This window comes from Crotalus tigris, unplaced genomic scaffold (genome assembly GCF_016545835.1).
Source record: "Crotalus tigris isolate CLP2741 ecotype Arizona unplaced genomic scaffold, ASM1654583v1 scf7180000017791.1120302, whole genome shotgun sequence".
NCBI classification, from domain to species: domain Eukaryota; kingdom Metazoa; phylum Chordata; class Lepidosauria; order Squamata; family Viperidae; genus Crotalus; species Crotalus tigris.
In genome coordinates this window covers 1,062,724-1,077,074 of record NW_024096638.1, presented here as the reverse complement: position 1 = coordinate 1,077,074, position 14,351 = coordinate 1,062,724, and the positions used below count along the sequence as shown (strand labels likewise).

The 14,351-nt window shown below is 54.7% G+C and overlaps 2 protein-coding genes across 2 annotated transcripts; one reads left to right on the top strand and one right to left on the bottom strand.

The window, feature by feature from the left end:
* The first annotated feature begins 201 nt into the window (after positions 1-201).
* COPS6 (COP9 signalosome subunit 6) lies at positions 202-3,115 on the top strand. The gene is made up of 10 exons (XM_039342459.1): positions 202-363; positions 457-582; positions 688-819; positions 898-986; positions 1,073-1,135; positions 1,236-1,283; positions 1,472-1,586; positions 1,802-1,894; positions 1,993-2,093; positions 2,406-3,115. Exons 1-10 carry the CDS (start codon positions 276-278, stop codon positions 2,544-2,546), a joined length of 996 nt encoding a protein of 331 aa, XP_039198393.1. The 5' UTR covers positions 202-275; the 3' UTR covers positions 2,547-3,115.
* Positions 3,116-5,106: 1,991 nt separating this feature from the next.
* MCM7 (minichromosome maintenance complex component 7) lies at positions 5,107-14,332 on the bottom strand. The gene is made up of 15 exons (XM_039342456.1): positions 14,227-14,332; positions 14,048-14,124; positions 13,786-13,950; positions 13,567-13,694; positions 13,254-13,434; positions 13,037-13,174; positions 12,445-12,594; positions 12,245-12,356; positions 10,251-10,382; positions 9,970-10,053; positions 9,197-9,590; positions 9,023-9,106; positions 8,705-8,873; positions 5,512-5,621; positions 5,107-5,403 (listed from the first exon to the last, which is right to left on the bottom strand). Exons 1-15 carry the CDS (start codon positions 14,261-14,263, stop codon positions 5,196-5,198), a joined length of 2,169 nt encoding a protein of 722 aa, XP_039198390.1. The 5' UTR covers positions 14,264-14,332; the 3' UTR covers positions 5,107-5,195.
* Between the last annotated feature and the right edge of the window lie 19 nt (positions 14,333-14,351).

Genomic DNA, 14,351 nt, shown 5'->3' with positions numbered 1-14,351 from the left:
GCGCAAGCTGGGAAAGCGCGAGGAGCGCGCGTACACGTGTCAGGGACGGCGGCCGCTTCTTTCCGGGACACGCGTCTCACCCCGCGCGGCTGAGGAGATCCGGGGCGGGAGGGAGCGAAGAGGCCCCGCCCGGGGAGGGGCGGGACTCGCGCCGGGCGGCCCGAATCTCCCTCGCCCGCAGACCCCGCCCCTGTTTCCGCTTCCGCTCGCTCCGCCCCTAGCCTGCGCGCGCGCGCGCCTCTCTACGGAGCCTCGGCGGGAGCTCCGCGGCCAAGATGGCGGCGCCGGCGGCTGCTGCTGCAGCTGCTGCTATGGCTTCCGGCGGCGGCAGCAACGGGGCTGGCATGGAGGTGGACGCGGCGGGTAAGGCGGGATCCGGCGCGGGGGAGGGGCGGGGGGGGAGCGCGGCGACCTCCCCCCCTGACTGCGCGCCCTCTTTCACTCCCTCCCCTCCAGCGGCGCCGGCGGTGATGGCCTCGGGCGTGACGGGCAGCGTGTCGGTGGCGCTGCACCCGCTGGTCATCCTCAACATCAGCGACCACTGGATCCGGATGCGCTCGCAGGAGGGCCGCCCCGTCCAAGGTGAGCGGGGGGGGAGGCCGGGAGGGGGGAGTGAAGCCGAGGGGGAGGGGGAGGCCGGGAAGGGGGAGGGGGAGCTCCCCCACCTGAAGCCCCGACTTTCTCCAGTGATCGGAGCGTTGATCGGCTGCCAGGAGGGCCGCAACATCGAGGTGATGAACTCCTTCGAGCTGCTGTCGCACGCCGTGGAGGAGAACGTGGTGATCGACAAAGAGTACTACTACACCAAGGAGGAGCAGTGTAAGCCGGCTGGGTGGGTGGGCAGGCGGAGGAGGAGGAGGAGGAGGCCCGTCTGAGCTGCATTTCCCTCCCCCGCAGTTAAGCAAGTGTTCAAGGATCTGGAGTTCCTGGGCTGGTACACCACCGGCGGCCCCCCAGACCAGTCCGACATCCATGTCCACAAACAGGTGAGCGGGTCTGAGGGAGGCGGGGGGAACACCTGGCGCTGGCTCTCTGTGTCGGGCAGGACCCTGAGGCACCCTTCTCTACACAGGTTTGTGAGATCATTGAGAGCCCCCTCTTCCTCAAGCTGAACCCCATGACCAAGCACACGGACGTGAGTACTTTCTCCTCTGTCCTGCCCATCGGAACTCTTCAGCGGCTGCCTCTCCAAGTTAAGCCCGATGGTAAGCTGTGTGCACTCTCTCTTCCCTTAGCTGCCTGTCAGTGTCTTTGAGTCTGTGATTGACATCATCAATGGAGAGGTAATACCCGCTGCAACTTTCCCTTTCTGTGTTCCTGGCATTCTGGAGTTCTGGGAAGCCTCATTTCACACCTTATGTATCGTGAGCTGCTTTCCAGCTGGGGGACCCCAAGGGCGTTCTTGCGCAGCCTGACTACGTCGGCTTTTGTGCCGTCGCCTGGAACTCTTCTCAATTCTCTTTGTTTCAAGGCCACGATGTTATTTGCCGAGCTGACCTACACGCTGGCCACCGAGGAGGCTGAGCGCATCGGAGTCGATCATGTGGCACGGATGACAGCAACAGGCAGTGGGGAAAACTCCACAGGTGAGGGTTAGGGTGCTGAGAATGCCGGAATGAGCTTCCTGTCGCTATTGCTGAATGTGGACAGAGTTTGGCTGGGAGGGGTATAACTTACCACTAGTATCCTGGGGTGGACACAAACTGTTATTCTTCACTGCACTCCAGCCCTTTGGACCTTTCCTGCCTCGAGGCCTCTATTGGGAGCAGAGCTCTGACTTCTCCTTGTTTCTCCTTAATAGTCGCCGAGCACCTCATTGCGCAGCATAGTGCCATAAAGATGCTTCACAGCCGTGTGAAACTTATTTTGGAATATGTTAAAGCTTCCGAAGCAGGTGAGACGGAGCTGTAGAAATGCAACGGGCAAACCTAACGATGCCCCAGCTCTCGAGAGGGCAGTGTTGATCTCCCAATGCATTTCCTCTCCGTGCAGGTGAGGTACCGTTCAACCATGAGATCTTGCGAGAAGCCTACGCCCTTTGCCACTGCCTACCTGTATTGAGCACTGACAAATTCAAGACAGATTTTTATGATGTGAGTTCTCGGGAGAGGGGAAGAGCTGTACCTTACAGCAGACTAAATGCAGAATGGAGTTGTTGCGGGGGAAGAGGGGGCTCTTCTCCACACAGAAAAGCAGCTGTGCTCAAGGCAGGCACACACTGGAACGTGGGGGAGAAGCAGAACTCTGGCAGCCAGCCAAGGGAACGCAGGAGGGAGGCAAGAAGGATTCCCAAGTTTTCCTACAACAGATGGCACCAAAATCCCCTCACAGGAGTTTCAGGACTGTGAGCAGCACATGCCCTGACCTCTCCCTGCTTTCTGATGCCTATTTTGTCTCCTGCCCAGCAATGCAATGATGTCGGCCTCATGACTTATCTGGGCACCATCACCAAGACCTGCAACACCATGAACCAGTTTGTGAACAAGTTCAACATCCTCTACGACCGCCAGAGCATCGGGCGCCGCATGCGAGGACTCTTCTTCTAAGATTTGGTGTTCCCTATAATAAAGCGATTGTGCTGAATGAGATGTGCGTAGGAGTGCTCCAGGATCACCAGGGTTATTTCTTCCCGTTAAAAGGCCCATCAAGCCCAGTATGTCCCTTCCTCCCCCTCCCCCCAAAGCACAACCGGGAATAGTTTTGAGCAGGATGCTCTGGCTTGCACCTTTTGTATCCCACCTACGTGCCCAGTGCAGTTTAACAGTGAGGAAGAAACCAATGAACAAGAACAGAATGAGAGGCAGTTTGGAAATGGTACTCAGGGGTGGTTGTGAACTTTGGGTAATTCATCAGCAAGCTGAATCAGACAGCACTATGAAAGCGTTGTAAAAAAGGCAAGTTTAGGTTGCATAAAATTTAGTGTGACTTCCAAACTGCAGGAAATGTTTGTTGTAGTCTGCTGGGCTGCAGTCAGGCCACCAAACAGTAGGAATCAGAAGCTGGAGGAGCTTCAGAGGCAGCGATGATCAATGGATTAAAAACTGGCCCTTATGTAAAAGTGGAAGGAGTTGTGTTCTCTTTGTGGTAGTTTCCAATTAAATATTAGAAAAATCTTCCTACGTGCAAGAGTGGAACTAATTGCTCGAGTGTGTGTGTGTGTGTGTATGCATGCATGCGTGCTTTCCCTTCATTGGATGCCCTCAGTGGAGTCTGCACAGGTACCTGGCAATGTGCGCTGGGGCAGGATGGGCTTTGAATCCCTGAGATGCTTTTTCAGAAGGCAACTGGACTGTTATTTGAAGGCGTTTCACGCCTCATCCAAGAAACTTCTTCAGCTCTGATTGGATGGTGGGGAATGGAAAGATTTATACTCCTTTCAGTCAGCTGGTCATTTGCATCCTTCTTGCTTCTTAGATGAGAAGCAAAACATCTTTGAAGAAAGATAAGAAAGTCCAGTTGCCTCATGAAAAAGCATCTTTGGGATAACTATGATCTGGATGACTGAGAATCTCCATAGATGATTGGCTTTGAATCCTTTCCAATTCAATAATTTCACTGTATTTAACTTGAAAGCATTGTCTCCCTTCAGAAAGACTTGGGGAGGGAAACTTGTCTACTTCTGTCACAAAAAAGGTTCTTTTTACTCTATAAAGTTCATGTATAAAAAGTATAAACTCTTGCATGCCTAGATTTGGTACCAAATCTACTTCGTGGGTGTCAGATGTACTAGTATAGCAGGGGTGTCAAACTCAATTTCATTGAGCATTGCATCAGCATTGCAGTTTCCCTTGGTGTGTGTGTGCGTGTGCGTGGCCAGGGTGAGTGCAGCCTACTGGGTGGGCATGGCCAGCTCTACATCATTCACATCAAGGGTGCCTGGACAGGAATGGGACAGATCTGAGGATCTCTGGCAGAAGGGGGTGGGACCAGGGCAAATGCCAAGGCATGGTCCACTGGAGGAGCCTCACTGTTCCTCTCAAGCCATGTGGGGGGAGCTGAATGGTGGCATGGGTTGCCCGGAGCCCTGGGCAGCAGAGGTCAAACGCCCAGACTGGCCCTCGAGCACCCTTGGCACCAAGCCCAGCCCCACTTCCCAAGGGGGTGCCCAGCTGCACTTCCTCCTCAAGGCTGCTGCTGATGTGCTTGCTCTCCTTAGCCAGATTGCTCATGATGGGTGTGAGGACGAAATCAGAGGGATGCCCATTCCCTCTCCACGGGAGGAGACCCGGCTTTGTATCCAAAGCTTCCTTCGCAATAGGATGGGAGACCCCAGGATAGGCCAGGAGGAGGGGGCAAGGGCATGGTGAAAGGGCAGCAGGGCAGGACTTCCCTCAGACCTTCCCTCTCCAAGTACAAAAGGGTGGGAAAAATATAGATGAGGGAGAAAAACAGGCAAGAAAGGCAGCTGGGGAAGTGTCGCCCTTCGCATGCACCCAAGGGGCGGGGCCAATGCAGCAGAGCCTGGCTCCTCACTGTTTCCAGGATGGCTTCGTGGGCCACATGAAACCACTTCGTGGGCTGCTTCTGGCCTGTGGGCCTTGTGTTTGACACGTCTGTAGTATAGCAATAGCGCTTAGACTTAACACTGCTTCGGTGCTTTACAGCCCTCTCAAAGGGGTTTACAGATTCAGCCTATAGCCTCAACAACTGGTCATTTTACCGACCTCGGAAAGATGGAGGGCTGAATAAACCTTGAGCCGGTCAGGATCAAACTCCAGGCAGTCGGCAGTCAGCCTGCAACACTGCATTCTAACCACTGGGTGACCCGGGCTCCTTCCCTTAAGAGAGGTTGGCATGTTCTCTGCACCACATGGCCGCTGAGATGCACTATCAAGGCCCAGCAGCCTTTTCTGCAGCAATCCTATTTCCTTGGCGGTTGTTGCTGGCCTAAGCAAGCCTCGCTCGGTGTGCCATTTCTCCACCGGGTCTGTTTCAGTTTTTGCGTTGCTCTTTGTTCTCCCACCCTCCCCCGGGGATTTTTTCCAGGACCCCAACTTCAGACTCCACAGTATTTACAACACGGTGCAGTTACTGGTTTAGCCCTTGTCACCCCAAGCATACCCAACAGCTTTCTTCCCTAGGCTACCACTTAAAAAAGATACCATCCAAAATACAGTTGATTTATTGAAAATAATACCCATTAAAATGTTTATTGAGAATAATTGCTTCAATCTAAGAAGAGCCACCATCACTGATCAAATGAAAGTGAGACGGGTCTTTTTCTGGTTCACCTGCCAGATGTTGAGTTCCTCGTATTCGCTAAGAGCAGCCTGGAACTGGGTGGGGGTGAAGCCCTTCGACACGCAGTGCTGCTCAGCCTCCGTCAGCTGGACGGAGTGAGCTCCCCCGGGAGGAACCAGTTCTCGGATGGCTGCAAAAATCAATTCGGAGGGACGTTGCATCCTGTGGAAGGGGAAAGAAATGAGTTCTCTTGAGTCTCCCTTCTTCCCCAAGCAGCAAATGGCCAGCAATGGCCAGGGATTTTAGAGGGCAAAGCACCCCCCTCCTCACCGACTGGGCTGTCCCCTGTCCACCAAAAGGGAATCTTTAGACATCTCCATCAGGCGCATTGCTTCATTGACATCTTCCTTCTCAACCATCTCCACACGCCTCAGCCGGGCCTAAGCAAGGGAAGGAACGGGAACGCTGTCAATTGGAGCCCAATTCCTCCAAGACGGCTCTAAGGGCTCAGATAAATCTCTGGTCATTGTCCCACGATGGGATTAGTTTATTTCAGCCCATCGCTAGGCGTACTGCAACACACTGACAGCAGCTGAACCATGCCGAGGCAAGAGCGGTCATGGGGGTGGGGGGCTCCTCTGTATCTGGGGGTTTATCATCTTTAGTCTTGGGATACCCCACACTGTCTCAGTAAGTAATCCGAGGGTCCCCTTGCACTTGAGTCCTGCTCGAGCAACTGACAGCAGTTGCAGGTAGGAGGGCCTTGGCTCAACACCCCTTATCTGGATCGGGAAGCCCCAATTCATTGTGAACTGCTGCGACGTGCGCTACCCTTGAGGCGCATCCACGAGCTACAACTGGTGCACAATCAGCCACGCAAACAATCTGGGGCGTCCTAAAAATGGCGCCTTTTGCTATGTTGGCCGCATTGGATGCTGGTCTCCTCCCAGGTCCAAATCAAGGTGTTGGCTATGTCCTTCAAAGTCCTGCGTGGCAGGTGGCCAGTTTACCTGAAGAACCATCTTATCCCCATCACATCAATCCACCCCGCCAGTCAGGCGTGTCACGGGCCCCTTCGGTGAAAGGATTGCAAACTGGCAGGGTCCATGGAGAGATCCTTCTCTGCCTTTGCCCCAGAGTTGAGGTGACCCCCACCCTCCTGCCCTTTGGGAAGACGTGGCTCTGCCAACTCAGGTGGGGCAGGAAGAGGGGCACGCAGCCCTGGAAGTGGCTCGCACCCTGAAGGCGCTCCCGCTGTGCCTTTTAACTTTTTATTCATTTTACTTGTATTTTTACTTGGCTCATTTTACTTGGTACGTATTGTATTTTTATATTTTTTAGGCTTTTATTTGTGAAGCCAGACCCCCTCTGATGGGTAGATGGGTAATATCTAAATTTGATTAAAATAAGTAAAATAAACAGTTCTGAAACATGGTTAGGAACCTGCAATTTCTATCTCATTATAAGCAAGTTGACACAGAGGATCAATGTTAATGGACGGGTTCTAGGTAAGGCCAAGCTTATTAGAGCAAACTGGGTTATGGTGGGTCACACTGGGGAAGTAGCCAAGGAGAGGAACCATTGGCAAGTAGCCAAGGAGAGGAACCATTGGCAAGAGTTTCCATTCTGTTTGGAACTCAACACAGGAGGTTCTCAGCAACGGCTTTAATTGGGGATCAGGATCTCCATCAATCAGTGGCCGGGTCATAAAGCGGGGACGTCACACGACCGTGCTGGCTATGATGGCAGGGCTGCCAGTTCCACTTGCCACTGATGGACAGATCCCAAGCGGTCCTTAAGGGTGGCGTCAGGGATCCCTATTTGTGACCTGCTGGCTTCCCCTTTGTCTTTGCTAGTCAGAAGCCGGCAGTGGAGATCACAGGGACACAACTGCGGAGTGTTGTGACATTGTGATTTCAAGCTAGCTGCCAAGCACCCGAGTCGTGATCACGTGGCAGCGAGAATGCTGCGACGGCCACAACCACAATAAGTAGTCCTCATTCAGTGCGGTCTCGACTGGTTGCTGAGCCAGCGATTGCAGAACAAGGAGTGCCAGCCACTGACTTCACTCGTATCTTCCATGGACACAAACAGTTCATGGAACGTTCTCTGGATTTTGGTCCTAGTTTGACGTAGCAAAGATAAAATATTTTGTAAATGTAAAGAATTGACTCAATGAAGCTAAAAGGCATGGCTACTTCTGTATAAGTTTAAATATACAAGGCTAAATTGAAACAGCATTTAGGCAGGAAAGGAAAACGTTCCATGCACCCTTTGCTGCACTGGCGGCACTCCCAAGTACAGGTAGTCCTCTCGTACCTCAAATAATCTCCTACGGCTCCCATGCTCGTTAAGGTGCATGCAGCTCATTAAGTGAACATGAGGTATCTCAGGGTGGAGAAAGCCACGGAGTGCCTAGTGATAGAACAGGCCCCAAGGCCTCCCCCAACCCACTAAGATACTGCATGCTGGAAAGAAAAGATGGAGCTTGGATCAGGGTGTCAGAGGCCTTTTCCAGACTGCTGCCACCCAGGAACAGGCTGCTGGAGGGGCGCAGAAGCGTCCCCCTGGCCTCAGATCGGAGCGGCAGTGGCCTAGAAAAGGCCTCCAATGTCCTGATCCCACTTCTGGAGGCATGTGGAAGTGTCCCTCGGCTTCAGTTCCATTCTCTGTTGCAGAGAACAGAGGCCTAAAGTACCATGATATCACGGCCCACTGATCTCATGTGATCTTGCGTTACTTTAGGTCTCCATTCTCTGTGAACGCCGCCCAAAAAAATCGAAGGATCTCGATCTTTGCAGGGCGAGTATTGAAGGCCTAGTAGTGCCTAGGGAGACCCAGGGTGGGGGTGGGGAGGAAGGGAATAACCAGGGTGAATGTTGCAGTGCCACTGCGGTCTCTCATAAGGGCGAACGATTGCTGTGGTGAGGCAACCGTTGTAATCTCTGGACTTGCTCATAAGCACTAGGGGGCGCTCATCACCTAACTAGGGGATTACCTGTACACACAAGCCCAACCACAAAAGGAAGTGAAAGGAAGCAAATCCTCTTTGCGGTGGGCCTTTGGGTGCAAAGCAATCACTTAAATGGCTTCAGGCTTTATGGAAAAGCTCAGACTTCGCACAATCCTCAAAGGCCACAACCCCCCCCCCCCAAGAATAAAAGCATGAAAAGTTGAAACCTGAACGTCAACAGAATCCACTTAGCAGCCAATGAGAATTCACTTGAAACAGAAGTAGAAACCTGATGCCTTTCAAATATATTTGAACTACAACATCCATAATACACTGTCGGGTTTAGCCAAAACTATCCGCACACAGTATCGGATTGTGTACTCTGGTGGGGAAAGACCCTTTGCATCAGATTCTTGGGATCACTGTTTTTCCCAGCAGAGGGTGCAGCTCCCCTCCACCCCAGAATCTGCTTTCTGTAGCCTCCCCCCCCCCGTTTTAGCCTCTCTGAGACCCGGTCTATCCACATCATTCCCACACACCCTGACCTCTTTTCCTCCCCACTTTGCTCACCAGGGCAGTGGCCAGGCGCAGGATGCCCAGTAAGGTGCGGGCGGAGGTGTAGGTGGTGTCCTTGTTGGCCCGGGCCTCCTTCCGCATCTCCACGTAGGCCGCCGTGATGTAATCGGCCAGAGCCTCGGGCACCGCTGGCTGCTTTTGCTTGCAGGTGGCGATATATCGCCTGTGGAGGGACCAAGGGGAACGAACCTGACCTGGGGAATGCCAGGCAGGCAGGCAGGCAGTTCACCATCATGGTCTCCACCCCCAAAGTCATCTGGCCACAAGAGCCTCTGGGGCCACCTGGAAAGCAAGACTTCCCCCCCTGCTCACCTCATCAGGCCCATGTCGAGTGGCTGGAATTGGCAAGGCGGCTGCCGGCTGTGCTGGTGTACGTAAGTGATGTGCTGGGCCAAACTGTGGAAAACACAACCCTCCTTAGCAAAGCAGAGGGATGGAGGGGGGAAGGGTTGCCAGAGAGTTTAGCGACTCCCTCCTTTCTCTCACCGCAGGTCGTTGTCCCGGTCAGGCCTGTCCTGGATCAGCCAAAGCAAGTCGAAGCGAGAGAGCAGCGCTGCAGGCAACTGGATATTCTGCTCCAAGCTGCGTTTGGGGTTATACCGCCCGTAGGCAGGGTTGGCAGCTGCCAGGATGGCACAGCGGGCGTTCAGCGTGGTCAGGATGCCTGCCTTGGCGATGGAAAGGGTTTGCTGCTCCATCACTTCGTGGATAGAGGTGCGGTCCGACTCCAGCATCTTATCAAACTCGTCGATGCAGCAGACCCCCTGGTCGGCCAACACCAGGGCTCCGCCTTCCAGGGTCAGCTCCCCCGTCAGTGGGTCACGGAGAACAGCAGCGGTCAGCCCCACCCCGGAGGAGCCTCGGCCTGTGGTATACTGACCTGCAGGGATGGGGCAGAGAGGAGATTTCCACAATTCCTCCCTCTCCTGCTCTAGCAACGATGCTGGGCGAAGTTGCTTTGTTTTAGGCACCCCTCCCCCAGGGACTTCCAAAGGGCCCCGGCTGATCACTGGAGGCACCTGGATCCCGGATATACAAGCGCACTTGATGACCCAGGTTTATTTTTCTTCAGAATTTCCCCGATCCCCAAGAATAGTCCCCGATCCCCAAGAATAGCTCTTCTTCCCCGGCAGAAGCTAAGCGGCTCTTGATATCCGCCTGTGACTAGTAGGCAGCCACTCAGGGGCTGCAGCTGCCAGCCGATCAGCTCTGCAAAACCTGGCATCAGCCAGCAGGTCCCCTTCTCATGAGAGACTCACTGCGTGGTGCAAGGCGGGTGATGTAAGACAGCAGCTGGGACTTGGCCACACCGGGATCCCCCATGAGGCAAATGTTGATGTTCCCTAGGGATAGAACAGAGGGACCCTGCTCTTAAACCCGAGCCCTGACAGGATCACGGGTTAAAAAAAGGGGGGACGCCCCTCCCCCATCACTTTTTGGGAACGCTGCTGGCAAAGCTAAAGGTCACCAAGGGTGGGGAAGAGAGGGAAGATGCCCGAGGGCGGTGAAGCAGGATGGGCTTCCCAGGCACAGAACCTACCCCGGATCTTCATGCCCCTTGGATTCTGGTCCACGCCGCCCACCAGCAGCAGCAGCAGGGCCTTTTTCACGTCCTCGTGGCCGTAGATCTCGGGGGCGATGGAGCCGGCCAGCTTGTCATAAAAATCCTCCTCTGCAAGAAGAAGAAGGCCGTTGAGTGGCCGTGCACGTGGCCATTGACGCAGAAAGCAGACGGACAGCTTATTCCTCTTCTAGAGCAGTGGTTCTCAATCTTTTTAATGCCGTGACCCCCAACCGGTTGTAAGTCGAGGATTATTCAACCAATCGTAAGTCGAGGACTACTCAACTGGTGCAGCACCGTTTGCAGAATGGGCCTATTGGTGGGCTCAGCAGGGCAGAGACAGCCTGGACAATTCCTATTGGCTTTTGAAAGCCAATAGAATTAGACTCTATTTAAGAGAGTCTATTCTATTGGCTTTCAAAAGCCAATAGAATAAAAGGGAGTAGCACAGCTAAGGAGAAGGGGAAAAAAATGGTGGACTGCGTTGTTTGGCGACCTCCGTGAAATGGTTGTTCGACCCCAAATGGGGTCCTGACCCACAGGTGGAGAACCACTGTTCTAGAGGATCGGCCTTAGAATAGAGCTGGAAGGGACCTTGGAGGTCTTCTAGTCCAGCCCCCTGCTGAAGCAGGAGAGCCTAGACCATCTCAGACAAGTGGCTGTCCAGTCTCTTCTTGAAGACCTCCAGTGATGGAGAGCCCACGATTTCTGAAGGCAAACTGTTCCATTGGTTAATTGTTCTATCAGGAAATGTCTCCTTAGTTCTAGGTTGCTTCTCTCCTCGATTAATTTCCACCTGTTGCTTCTTGTCCTGCCTTCATGTGTTTTGGAGAATGTCCTCTTTGTTATGACAGCGCCTCAAATGCTGGAACACTGCTCTCACATCACCCCTATTTCTTTTTTCCAGACTAGCCAAACCCAAATCCTGCAGCTGTTCATATGTTTTAGTCTCCAGGCCTTTGATCATCTTAGTTGCTCTTTTCTGAAGTTTTTCCAAAGTCGCAACATCTTTGCAAACAGCCTTGCAAACAGCTCAGCAGAAGCAATGAGGGTCCAGCCTCCAGCCCGGGAAGGCAAACACCCCAGAAGCTGTTAAACACATTCCTGGTCCTAGGGAGGGGCCGAAAGTCTTCAGGATGTGACCAGGACTATTTCTAGCAGTGCGACTCGCGCAAGGTCAATGGACAGGCCCCCAGCCACCAAATGCACGGCCTGCCCTCTGAGCAACTTTTAAAGTCCGGCTTTCACCATACAGGTAGTGCTCGGTTTACAACCATTCAAAGTTACAACGCCACCGCAAAAAGGGACACGGCTGTGGCAGCATCCCTGGGGTCGCACAATCCCCTTTTGCCACTTTCTGACCAGCGAAGTCAATAGGGAAGCCAGATTTATTTAACAACTGTTTTGCTAACTTAATGACAGTGATTCACTTAACAACTGTGGCAAAAAAGCTTGTAGAATGGGGTAAAACTCACTTAACAGCAACAGAAATTTTGGGCTCAGTTGTGGTCATAAGCCGAGGACTACCCGTACGGCCAAGCAGACAAGAGGGGAGTCCAGGAGACAAAACGCAGGTCAAAGAGGAACAAAGTTCCCTTAGGCGCTGTGGCAGCACGGCTGGATATTGGGCCAGGCTGGCTGTTAGGCGATGACCAGGGAGAGCTGGGTTCAAGTCCACTGTCAGCCACAGCAGCTAGTGGGGTGACCGTGGGCCAATCGGGCTCTCTCAGCCCAACCAATCTCACCAGGTTAGTTGATACTGTGACAGAAAAGTGTGTGTGTGTGCGTCGTCCCAGAAGGAAGAATATACAACTAACAAGTATACAAAAAAGCCATCATCAAATCACTTCGTATGGTTTGAACTACAGGCGGGACAGCCACACAACTTCTTTCTTTAGAGGGGAAAAAAAGGTTTTCTTCTTTTCTTCTCAGGAGGAGCAGAAACAAAAAAGAAAGAAAGGAAACGTCCCTACCTGTAATCTGGCGCAATTCTTCTTCAGTGAGTTCTGCTTCTTCCAACTCCTGCTCACTCTTGCTCATGCAAATTAGGTGGTGGGCCTCCAGGTACGTGTCGGAGAGAAGGCCCTGCAGCACAGCAAGCCACACACTCAGCTCGCTCAGAGCCTGGACCCCATGCCCCGCCCCGGCCTCAGGCCCCACCCGAACTCCCCACCTGCAAGAGCTGCCGGAAGCCCGTCTGCCGCAGAGGAAGGAAGATGCCGGTGATGCTGACGTGGTCGCCTGGCTGCACAAGACGCGTGTTCTCGCCTTGCACACTGACACTGATGGAGCGCGGCAAGTTCCCCACTGGCACCTGGTCACTCTGTAAGCAATAAAGGCAACCCCACAAAAAACGTAAGGCCCCCTAGAGCAGGCATGACCTACAACTTGGATGGCATGCCTTTCTGTGGTATGGGAAGAATAAAATACATGGACACTTTCAAAACCATTTTATAAAAAGTGCACTTCTATGGGAAAAAGTAAAAGTGAAAATCTATATTAAATTACCTGGATGGCTTTCAACAATGGAAGTATTTGCTTACCCAAATTTAATTAACCACAAGAAAGTTGTGGCCTATAAAAATATTTTGGACAATGAAGGGAAACTGAAAGACAGATAAGGTTTACAAGAACAAGGTGTTGATTTATCATGGTGGCCATACTTACCTTTTCCGTTGCCATCGCAGTAAGTCAAAAGCCAAGACAGGAGCAGCCCAGAAAACCACCCGACCAGATACCCGATTATCAAACCTCTCCAAACTCACATGCTCCTGTATTTTCAGCTCCTGATATTTGATGAACTTGGACCCTCTGCTCTGCAGGTAGAGGCGGCCGCCAGCTCGGTTGGTCTGGCACTCGCGACTAGGGCACATCAGCAGAGGCATGAAGCTGGAGGACTGGATCTGGGGGGGGGAGCGCAAAGAGATAGGAGGAGGGCCAGGCAGAGGGAACCCCGGGGGATCCCACAGGCCTCCTACTCACCGGTTGGTAGGTCTCCGCACCGCACTGGTCGCAGCTGTAGGTGGCCACCACCATGCGGGGCTTCACTTCAGAGACTCGGGTGACGATGCCCCGGACCGTCACCAGCTTCCCGATGGCCTCCGCCTTCACCTCCCGGATCACCCGAGGCTTGGCGCTCGAGGGTGCCTTGAAGTACAGCTCGCTGCGGGACCAAGCACAGCACCAGGGGGCAGCTGTGGCTGGCTCCGGGCAGAAAGACCCCCGCACACCCCTCCTTTGTAGGAGTGCCCCGTCCAACCTGCCCCTCCCTCCCGGAGAAGCGGCCACCACTCACAACCGGCGCAACAGCTCCGCAGGGAAGCGGTTCTGCGGGTCGCGGGCCTGCCCCGGGTCCTCCCGCGCCCGGCCCTCCATCAGCAGCCGGTGCTCCAGGTAGACGTCCAGCCCGTCCCGCGGCGCCACCTGCGGAAAGGGGGGGAGGGGTTGAGCGGGGGGCGGTCGCGGCGCCATCGAGGCCGGACCCCTCCCCTCCCCTCGCTCCCCTGGCGCTGACCTGGCGGCGGCGGAAACGCGGCAGGAGCTCCCAGACGGCGTCGGCGAAGATGCGCTGGTAGCGCTTGGCGTTCTCGCAGGCGGCGTCCAGCAGCGCCGGGTCCTCCTCGGCCACGTCGTCCAGGTCTACGTAGAGGGCCGTCTGCTCGCGGTGCGCCAGCCGCTCCTGCGGGGACCCGGCCCGGGGGAGGAAAGGGCGACGTGAGGGGGGCGCGGACGGAGGCCCCGGCTCCCCCAACCCCCCCGCACTGCCCGTCGCTCACCAGCTGCTCCCGGTAGGGGAAGACCTTGCCCGGGCCGCCCTGCCGCCGGAAGCCCTCCAGGAACGCCTGGGCCCTCTCTGCGGGGAAAGGGGGGGAGAGAGAAGCGGTCAGCCACGCCGCGTCCGTCGCCCGCCCGCCCTACCTCCCTCCGGCCCTCCCTCCCTCCGGGCCTCCCTCACCGCGCTCCTCCGCGTAGTCGCGGCCCTTGCCCGCCATCGCTCCGCCGTTCGCCCGCTTTCCCGCCGCTCGGAAAGGGCGCCAAAGCGGCTCGCCCCGCCCACCCCCGCTCGCCCAATCGCCGCTG

Coding starts and splice junctions, on each gene's coding strand:
- COPS6 (XM_039342459.1), top strand. CDS start 276: ATGGCGGCGCCGGCGGCTGCTGCTGCAGCTGCTGCTATGGCTTCCGGC. Junction 364..456: donor CATGGAGGTGGACGCGGCGG/GTAAGGCGGGAT, acceptor CCTCCCCTCCAG/CGGCGCCGGCGGTGATGGCC. Junction 1,895..1,992: donor TGTTAAAGCTTCCGAAGCAG/GTGAGACGGAGC, acceptor CTCTCCGTGCAG/GTGAGGTACCGTTCAACCAT.
- MCM7 (XM_039342456.1), bottom strand. CDS start 14,263: ATGGCGGGCAAGGGCCGCGACTACGCGGAGGAGCGCG. Junction 12,595..13,036: donor AGCTGAAAATACAGGAGCAT/GTGAGTTTGGAG, acceptor TATTGCTTACAG/AGTGACCAGGTGCCAGTGGG. Junction 9,591..9,969: donor CACCCGCCTTGCACCACGCA/GTGAGTCTCTCA, acceptor CCATCCCTGCAG/GTCAGTATACCACAGGCCGA.